Consider the following 10,562-nt stretch of genomic DNA (forward strand, 5'->3'; position numbering starts at 1 on the left):
AACTTTAAAATTTTTATTCTGTACTTATCAAAAGAACTCTTTTAGGATTATGAGGTATGAATTTTCATTTTATATCACATCATTCTGTTTCCCTGCCTTTTGCATAGCTTTTCATTCCAATGTAAAATTATAGTGCAACATTTTTAAAGACACTTGAAACACCATTTAGATTCAACACGTATTAGGTTGGTGCAAAAGTAATTGCTGTTTTTACCATTAAAAGTAATAGTTCCAATAATACATGTAACTTTACTAAAATGATGGTAATATAAAGAGCTATATCTGAATCAGGCAGCACATGTGAATGCACAGACAATAGCAACTACATCACAAGTACTCTCTGGCCAAGAACAATTGTAACACACATCTACTGCAAGATGCATCCTGATTTCAGAGATGCTGTTTCAGAATCAGTGAAATATGGTATTTTTCACTTTTTATTCTTATGGCCTATTTTTTCTTATGGGGGGAGAGTTGACAAGATTTTGTGGCATTACTTACTGGCCCACATCATCTGCATGTCCCCATAGATCCCAAGGCTAAAATGTGAGCATAGGGCTGCCTGTTTTTGCCTTACACAACATCCCCTAGTCCAGGGGTGGGAAAGCATTGTGAGGAGTGGGAAGGTAAACTTGGGAATTTGCAATTCCCTATAAGGGTCAACTTAGTTTTGTCACGCTGACTGTCTCCTTTAGGCTTTCAACTGCTACTTTAAAATGTTTGCAAGCCCAAGCCATGAGAGAAGGCCTTGCAAAGGAATCTGATGAGGGGGACAACTTATGGACTCTACTGAGCAGTCCCAGTACCCATCACATAGGCGTATGTTCACTGGCCAGGTAATGTGCACATTTCCTAGAACCAGATACAAAGAAGAAAACAAAAACAAAAACAAACGAAAAAAAGCGTGCAATACAGGCAACTTCACTGAGCATAATTGATTCACTTAGGACTAATAGTCGAAGGAGGACAAATAGGAAAGAAAGAAAAGGGAGTGGGAAGAGATGGTAAGATCAGCCCCACACACACCACTCACCTCAAGAAACATGATTCAGGTGAACATCTTTAGACAAATTCCACTTATTTTTTGAAAGAAATATTTAATATTCACATACCTAGAATTCTGTTGAACATTTTTTTAATCAGCTTTTGAAAAATTTTTTTATTTTTTTATTTCAGTAGGTTTTTGGGGAACAGGAGGTGTTTGAGTACGTGAATAAGTTCTTTAGTGATGATTTCTGAGATTTTGGTGCACCCATCACCTGAGGAGTGTACACTGCACCCAATGTGTAGTCTTATCCCTCACCCCATTCCTGCCCTGCCCCAAATCCCCAAAGTCCAATGTATCATTCTTATGCCTTTGCGTCCTAATAGCTTAGCTTCCACATATGAGACAGAACATACAATATTTGGTTTTCCATTCTTAAGTTACTTCACATAGAATAATAGTCTCCAATTCCATCCAGGTTGCTGCGAATGTCATTATTTCACTCCTTTTTATGGCTGAGTAGTATTCCATGGTATATATATACCACATTTTCTTTATCCACTCATTGATTAATGGGCATTTGGGCTGGTTTTATATTTTTGCAATTGCAAATTGTGCTGCTGTAAACATGAGTGTGCAAGTATCTTTTTTGTATAATGACTTCTTTTCCTCTGGGTAGATACCTAGTAGTGGGATTGCTGGATCAACCGGTGGATCTACTTTTAGTTCTTTAAGAAGCTCCACTGTTTTCCATAGTGGTTGCACTAGTTTGCATTCCCACCAAGAGTGAAAAAGTATTCTCTTTTCATGGCATCCATGCCAACATGTTTTTTTTTTATTATTATTATTTTATTATGGTCATTCTTGCAGGAGTGAGGTGGTATCACACTGTGGTTTTGATTTCCATTTCCCTGATCATTAGTGATGTTGAGCATTTTTCCATATGTTTGTTGGCCATTTGTATATCTTCTTTTGAGAATTATCTATTCATGTGCTTAGACTGCTTTTTGATGGGATTGTTTAGACAAACTACATTTAAATTGGACAGTTGGATAGGCCATTTTAAAATTTAAGCCTTGGTGGGCTTTCATCAAGCATCCCCTTTTTTTTTTTCTATTTCTTTTTTTTTTTTTTTGGAGACAGACTCTTGCTCTTCACCCAGGTGGAGTGTTCAGTGGCGTGATCTCGGCTGGCTGCAACCTGTGCCTCCTGGGTTCAAACAATTCTCCTGCCTCGGCCTCCTGAATAGCTGGGACTACAGGCACACATCGCCATGCCTGGCTAATTTTTTGTATTTTAGTAGATATGGGGTTTCACCATGTTGCCCAGGCTGGTCTCGCACTCATGAGCTCAGGCAATCCACCTGCCTCGGCCTCCCAAAGTGCTAGGATTATAGGCACGAGCCACCACCCCCAGCCAAGCATTCCTTTTTAGACAAATTACTTGACTGATGAACAAACAGACTAGGATTTCCTCCGTTGTTTAGAAAAATAAGTCTCTGCTAAAATGTGCGTTTTCTAGGAGCATGGCAGTGTGGCAACACGGAGTCATACTGGACATCATGGAACAGCTGCTCTCATCTCTCACCTCCTCGTCGGAGAACTACCGGATAACCGGCACAGCTTTCTTCTCTGAGGCAAGGGAGGGCAGCCGTCAGAGCACGCTCACTGGGTCCCCATGGGGTACTTCTCTTATGGTCTGGAGCCCAGTGTGCACTGGAACCAGGCAAGAGAGACTTCAAAGTGGGGGGCTTTAATAGAGGAGAGACCAGCTACTGCCAGATATATGGTACCTAAGCAGGGGGTGAAAGAGGAAAAATAGACCACCTCACCCACCTCCTGTCCTCTAGTTTGCAGAAGGCAGAGAAAGGGGGACAATAAATCTGTGAGGAATGAAACAAAGCATTGTAGCACTGACGCTTCAAATTCCGGCCTAAAGACTATTCCAGCCAATCCAGAGAAGGAAAACTATCAGTCATTCCTGTTTTCCCTACCCCATTTTCCACTGAGACTAGACATCTCTTATGCAGGTAACCGGGTTCACATCACCATGTGAGCTTGACCTGTGCGCTGCACACATCCAGAGCTCAGCTTCAGCAAGGCTTGCTGGTTCACCAGAGGGCTTCCTCCTCCGCGCCACAAGCAGCGGGGTCCTCTCTTTAATTGTACTTACGATGTCTTTGGCACTCTTCTGAAGGGGGGCCACGCCCTTAACTAAAGGGGAGGAGTGTGTTGATTTCAGCTCATGAAGGAGCCAATCCTTTGGAAGCATGGGAATCTGCGAGATGTGCTGAGCTTGATGGATCAAAGTGCCTGGGACTCCAACGCCACTCTGAGGCAGATGGCCATCCGAGGGCTCGGCAACACAGCATCCGGGGCTCCTCACAAGGTAAAAGGCGTTCTAAGGGGAAATGTTTCACTTAAGTAGAGTTTTGAAATAATTATTTACCAACCCACACCTAGTAGTTGCATAAAAATTAATTGGAAATCCAGATACATTGCTGAAGTGGTAGTTCTTGGTTTGAAGTACATGTGACCCTGACAAAATTTCAGTCCTCTTGTCTGAGGACTCCTACCCTCTTCCAGATACGCATAGAACAATTTTCAAGATTAAGAGGTCTTATTTCAAAATAGGTGAAGAAACATAAGCAGTTAATGCTAGAATCTATCATCAGAGGCCTGTATCACCTAGCTCGCACCAAAGTCGTCTGTGAAAGCTTGAAGGCCCTAAAAAAGATCCTGGAGCTGCTGACAGACCAAGACGTGAGCTTCTACTTCAAGGAAATAGTGCTGCAAACAAGGACCTTCTTTGAAGATGTAAGTGAGCCTGTTTAGGAACTTCCCTCCCCAGAAGTGAGTGAACAGAAAAAGGTTTAGGTAGTGCTCGCGGAAGACATTGTCAGTTTCCCACCCATATTCCTTGGCCTGCCCCAGAGAGGTCACCTGCAGACAATCTCCATACAAGCTGTTGGCTTCCTGTGTCTCTCTGCCTGAGGGTGCTCCATGGCCTGGCAGTCATGACTGGTCTAAGCTGGGTGAGCCAGAATTGTTGGGGGAAGAAATGCCCTGGAAAGGACCCTCAAACAATCAGAAACAAGGGTTTGTAGATAAATTTCCCAGCTTCCTCACCTCTCAGAAAGGGTTGATTGGCTGTTACAGAGACCTTAGGACCCACAGAGTTTAAACTATTTACTGTCTGGCCTTTCAGAGAAAACATTTGCCAACTTTTCATCTACTCCATAATCCCAATTTCAAAAAAGATCAGTCAGCAGTCCTGGGCAGAGAAGGGTCATTTTCCCCTATGCCTTCCAGGAAGCACATTTTCGTATTTATTTTTTGGTTATTCATGGCCATCAATGTAAAAATGTATTTTTAATCTAAACCTATTATTTTGTAATCTAAACCTGCTTCCTCATATGCTATTGTCAGAGGAGATGGAAAACTGCTAGTTGCCTTCTCTAGTGCATTCTTCATAAACATTAAGGCTTTATTCGATTACCTATTTACCTTACAGCCTGCAGACTTGAGAAGTCTTCATTTCCATCATTATTCATCATAAACCTAATTTTTCTGCCCATTAAATATTTTGCAAGCCTGTGACTGAGTTGGACCTCTAAATGAGGCTCAAGAAGTATTGAATAGAATCTAAGGATATATTACCTCTCAAATCCAACCTTTTCCTATTTCTTCGCTCCGTTATTTTTTTAATTTTGCCCTTTTTTCTTGATTTTGGCATGCTAATTATATGAACCTCTAGATTTTAGTCTGTAATATATGCCCACAGCATTCTTCAGTTTCGTATTTTTGCAGTTTTTCTTGTCTATGTGCTAGCCTAGACCTGGCCTTTGAAAACGTCTTTCTGCTTGTTTCCAACTATTTCTTCCAATTAACCAATATCACTTTTAGGCCAGACATGGTGGCTCACGCCTGTAATCCCAGCACTTTGGGAGGCTGAGGCAGGTGGATCACCTGAGGTCAGAAGTTTGAGATCAGCCTGGCCAACATGGTGAAACCCCATCTCTAGTAAAAATACAAAAATTAGCTGGGAGTGGTGGTGCGTGCCTGTAGTCCCAGCTACTCGGGAGACTGAGACAGGATAATCGCTTGAACACAGGAGGCAGAGGTTGCAGTGAGCCGAGATCACGCCACTGCACTCCAGCCTGGGCAACAAGAGTGAAACTCCGTCTCAAAAAAAAAAAAAAAAGCAACTTTTAATTATCTTGTCCTCAAAAATGCTTACTGGGGTAAAAATAACAAAGATACTCTTTTTCTTCATTGTACAGGGCTGAAGTCACCCCTTCACAACCCCAGCTGTTAAGTTTCCTGGATTGTTGTTGATCTGATAATAATTCTCTTAGATCTGAGCCTCCAGTAAATCACAAGTCCACTTAACAATTTTGTGGTCAAGATAATGTTTCTCAGTATCATCAGAGAAGGATAAAATGTGCTAAAGTCTTGCTGGTTGTTAGCTCAGACTTTGCTTATCTCTAATAGGTGTCAACTCCATCACGTTTGCATAAAAGTAAAGTTGGACAAAACTTTGGCTCTTATTTGTTCTCCAGTAATGCCATCTTTACATAAGTATATTTAACTTATACTTATGATCTATTGCCCCGATATTTTTATGTAGATTAAGCATAGCTTTCTATAATCTCCAAGTTTTCTTTCTTTGTTTCTTTCAATATTTAAATACTTCCTTAGACTTTTCAAAACATGGTGACACTTGAATGAAATGGTAGAACGGAAAATGTGGCTGCTGCCCCATGCTCCATTCTCTTCTTGCTACTGTTCCCCACACTGTCACCCTGAGCAATCACTTTACCCTCTGTGACTCCATGTTCTCAAGTGAACATGAGGACCTTGGACTAGACATTCTCTAATGTTTCTCCCAGCATCCAAAATCCTTTTGCCACTTTTTCTTTCTGATTTTTCATCATCTTTTTTTTTTTTTTTTTTTTTATTATACTTTAGGGTTTTAGGGTACATGTGCACAATGTGCAGGTTTGTTACATATGTATCCATGTGCCATGTTGATTTCCTGCACCCATTAACTCGTCATTTAGCATTAGGTGTATCTCCTAATGCTGTCCCTCCCCCCTCCCCCCACCCCACAACAGTCCCCGGAGCGTGATGTTCCCCTTCCTGTGTCCATGAGTTCTCATTGTTCAATTCCCACCTATGAGTGAGAACATGCGGTGTTTGGTTTTTTGTCCTTGCGATAGTTTACTGAGAATGATGTTTTCCAATTTCATCCATGTCCCTACAAAGGACATGAACTCATCATTTTTTATGGCTGCATAGTATTCCATGGTGTATATGTGCCTCATTTTCTTAATCCAGTCTATCGTTGTTGGACATTTGGGTTCATCTTGATTGGTTGATTGTTCCTGGACCTATCATTAGCTCATTGATTTTGCAAAATTCAAACTTTTTTGACTAAATGTCTCTCTACCTTTTTGGTACCTTGTTTTTGGTTAGCTTTCTCTTTCTAAAGAGGTATCTTTTAAAAAATATATCCTGACCTTATTCCTAATAAATCTTAAAAATGTGTTTCTACTTTCATTTTCATTATACAAGGTCACATATGAGATTTTCTGGCCTTTTCCCAACAAGCTATCATTTTTTTAGAAGATCTATATTAACTTTATTTTTTATGTAAATAATATTCTGCTATTCAAGACTTCTTTTTCTTTAATCCTTTTTTGTTCATATGGGTATTTTAAACTAGCTTTCTGGGCCTAAAAATAAAAAACCTTCCATGAAATTCATCTCACTTCATTTCTTCCCTGTCGGAACTCTGAAACATAACTCCAATGAGGTAATAGGAGGCCATCTTCCTCCACTACCTTTCTCTTGTTTTCCTTTTTTTTTTTGAGACAGAGTCTCACTCTGTCACCCAGGCTGGGATACAGTGGCACAATCTTGGCTCACTGCAGCCTCCTCCTGTCAGATTCAAGCAATTCTCGTGCCTCAGCCTCCCAAGTAGCTGTGACTACAGGCACACGCCACCAGGCCTGGATAATTTTTATATTTTTAGTAGAGACAGGGTTTCACCATTTTGGCCAGGCTTGTCTCAAACTCCTGACCTCAGGTGATCTGCCTGCCTCAGCCTCCCAAAGTGCTGGGACTACAGGCATGAGCCACCGCACCCGGCCTCTCTTGGTTTCCCAAAATCACTGCCTACCATCCTGGACAAAAAACAAGAAAGTTCCATAACTTCACATACTGAAGAGTAGAGCTAGGTACTCCTGTGTTTAACCTGTCTAAGAACTAAGGCCCAAATTCCCAAACTGCCTGGAATCCCTGTAGAAAATATTTGGTGTCATGGAGAATAGTACTAGGCCTTGGACAATTAAAATTAGAGGCCCCATAATTCTAGGCTAGTAACGCAACCAAACTAAGTAAAATACACAACTAGCAGAAGCCCTCCCTGGCTTTCTCTATGAGTACCCCTGTGTATCATTCCTGTGGTCATGGTCACACTTCCCCACTGGCTACTCAAAGACGGAAATCAACTCTCTGGCATCACATAAACCCCAGACCCAGGGTTTTTTAAACTCATGTAGTATGGAGAGAAAGCTTCAGGGAAAGAAAGCGAGTTCTTGGAACATTTAGAGGCTGTGACTATGATGGTCCAGTGCCTGGGTTCCAGCCTTCTTTTGCTGAAGTGGGAAGGGTGGGATGGGAGCCGAGAGTGTGCTGGCAGGGAGTGGCCTCTGAGAGGATATTCACCACGACATGCATTCATCACCACAGGAGCAGGATGATGTGAGATTGACTGCCATCTTGTTATCTGAGGACCTGGCATCCCTAACGGGAAGAAGGTGGAAGATTTTTTTTGCTGAAGAAATAAAAAAGAGCCTGATATCATTCCTTCTGCACCTTTGGGATCCCAACCCCAAGATTGGAGTTGTAAGTGCTCTCCACAGACACCTGCACCTCCTGCTCTCCCCATGGCTGAGAAGTACCAATAAGCCTGGTCTAGCTGCACCGGGAGCCAGATCTAAAATCACCCATTAGCACTGAACCTGAAAACCTCTTCTCCAATTCTAGGTTCTTCTTATCATCTCTTCCCGAGTTTACTCTTCCATCCTTGAAACTGGGAAGGTGCCAGCAATGACTATAAAGCCATTCACACCACTGAATTTTACTGCTTCTTTCCCAGTACTATTCAGCATTTTCTCCCTTCTGGAAGGAGATCCTAACGTTCTGGATTGTGATGCAGAAAACTCTGTTTTCCAGGCTTGCCATGATGTCTTGATGGTCTGCATTCCCCTTTTGGGCCTCCAGGAACTCTATGGGGTAATAGACCATCTCCTTGATCAGGATCTACCAAGGGCCAGGGATTTCTATAGGCAATTCTGTGTGAAACTGGTGAGTGTCCAATAGATGCCGCCTCCAAAAAATGCAGGACAAGGGTCTAGACAAATCCCAGAAGGGCAAACAATGTAGCAAGGAATTTCTGGCCGGAGCCAGAACTGCCTTGGAAGGATGGCAGTGATATCCTGATTTCACAGGATATAGTGACATAGAGGTATCCTGCCACAGGACCCTCTGCTCCATTCCCAAGTCCTAACTGGGATATATTCTCCTTGGTTCCTAAAATTCGTATGTGTTGATTAATCCCTTAAACTCTGATGCCTTCCTGATTAAATGTACATCGAAATACCCATAAGACAATTTTCAGCCAATTAATTTATAGCTGTGTGAGTGCTCACTGGCCTTTACAAATCCGTTCTGAGGACCTATAGGATGCCGAATGTCACAAAGGTTCACTTTCCAGTTGCTCTCTTTGTAATTCACATCTCTTCTAGGCCAAGAAAAACCAGGAAATTCTGTGGATCCTCCACACACACTCCTTCACCTTCTTCACCAGCAGCTGGGAGGTGATCAGGAGTGCAGCTGTCAAACTCACAGGTGAGTACACATCCCCACTTCCTATCCAGATATGTCTGCTTTTTCCATCTAGTTTTGCTTTGACCAGAAGCTGTCCAGTATGAACACTAGTATGACTGGTATAACTTTTTTATTAAAGCCCAGAAAGGGCTTTTATCTTACATCTTGTAACATCCTCCCTTAAAGAAACCTGCTTCCTTTTGCAGTGAAAATTCATAACCTCTCCTGACTCACCTACACTCATTCTCCTCCCATCTGAGCCCTTCATGCTCCTTCTGGCTCCAAGTCTTTGCTTCTTCTTTTCCCTAGATCTTTGCTCCCAGCTGCTGCCCTTACATAAACACTTTTCTTCACCTCATCCCATAAGATAACCCATACTCAATATCCAAAGCTCAGTTCAAGCTGAGAGCTTTGGCAACATGATACAAGTGGGTAGTATGTTCATGTAGGGGCCAGCAGCTCCTGGCTCTGCTATGTGATTCTGGAAATTGACTTAACTTTATGTTACCTCTCTGTCTGATGTATAAAATAAAACATAAGTAAATCTCTAAAGATCCTTCTGTCATGAAATTCTAAGTCTTACTTTGAAGCCTGTTCCAACTAATTCAGCCCACAGACAACAGGCCCGCTCCATTCACCACCTTTAAGGCCAAATTAAAAATCTGAAGACTCCTTCTTGAATCATACATATGATCCCCCCCCCGACTATATTATGAATTTTTTGAAGACGGAGACCCTATCTTACACACATTTGAAATCCCAACAACTAGCCTCCTCAGAAGATCATTGTGTGAACTCTGCCAAACACTCTGGATAAGTGACTACTTGCAGACATGGCACTCAGGACCCAATAGAAGTCACCCTGACATCATTCTAAGGGGTGCAAGGAAGTCATATAGTTTGCTCATTCACCAGCCTACCATTTACCTTCTCATCAGGTGCAGAGTCTAACCTGATCTACCTTTCATGGCTTCTTCCTCTATAATGAAATCAGTAACATTGTCTCCTGTTAACTTTAGATGCTGTTGTTCTCAATTTGACCAGCCAATATGTGGAGTTATTAGACAGAGAACAACTGACCACACGTGAGTTCCAACCTAGTTTCTTCCCAGCATATTGTTACATTCTTAGGAAAAGAGAAAATATTGCTGCTCTAAGTTCCACGTCAGCCTAGAACTTGAAAATCTTAGTACCAATTATTGTCTCTGATGCTCTCTAGACACTAGAATTTCTCCAGGGTATAAAGCAACCTCCAGCTCCAGCCCTTTGCAGGCATCAGAAACACCAATAGACTACAACTTTCCAATTGCCTAAACCTACTGATCACAAGGTCAGGGCCTTCTCTTCCCTTATTTCAATGTTAAAATCATTTCTTGTAGTTCCACATCCTACCTTTTAGGATAAAACGTGAGCATGAGGACCTGAGCTCCACTTGGGTCTGACCCTCAGTGCTAAAAAGTTGGGCCTTGGCTTAGTTTGCCCTTCTTGCTGGGCTCTGACTCTCCTCATCCACTTCTTTGCTATTCTTGCCATTTCAGGGCTCCAAGCACTTCATCAAGACCCGTGTATTAGTGTCCAGAGAGCAGCTGAGGCTGCTTTGCAGACCCTCCTGAGAAGGTGTAAAGAGACAAGCATTCCTCTGTAAGCCATCAAGAAATAAACTGCTGGCTTTTCCTGTATCT

At 42.1% G+C, this 10,562-nt stretch overlaps 1 protein-coding gene across 1 annotated transcript in view; it reads left to right on the forward strand.

The window, feature by feature from the left end:
- MROH2B (maestro heat like repeat family member 2B) overlaps positions 1-10,562 on the forward strand; it is a 64,947-nt gene extending 54,385 nt beyond the window's left edge. Inside the window, exons 34-42 of the mRNA XM_055245653.1 lie at positions 696-836; positions 2,507-2,621; positions 3,227-3,373; positions 3,619-3,801; positions 7,741-7,896; positions 8,227-8,358; positions 8,799-8,901; positions 9,900-9,965; positions 10,419-10,562. Of these exons, the coding sequence (XP_055101628.1) occupies positions 696-836; positions 2,507-2,621; positions 3,227-3,373; positions 3,619-3,801; positions 7,741-7,896; positions 8,227-8,358; positions 8,799-8,901; positions 9,900-9,965; positions 10,419-10,525 (1,150 nt within the window). The 3' untranslated portion in view covers positions 10,526-10,562. The remainder of the gene's footprint in view (positions 1-695; positions 837-2,506; positions 2,622-3,226; positions 3,374-3,618; positions 3,802-7,740; positions 7,897-8,226; positions 8,359-8,798; positions 8,902-9,899; positions 9,966-10,418) is intronic.

Source organism: Symphalangus syndactylus, chromosome 16 (assembly GCF_028878055.3).
Source record: "Symphalangus syndactylus isolate Jambi chromosome 16, NHGRI_mSymSyn1-v2.1_pri, whole genome shotgun sequence".
Classification (NCBI taxonomy): domain Eukaryota; kingdom Metazoa; phylum Chordata; class Mammalia; order Primates; family Hylobatidae; genus Symphalangus; species Symphalangus syndactylus.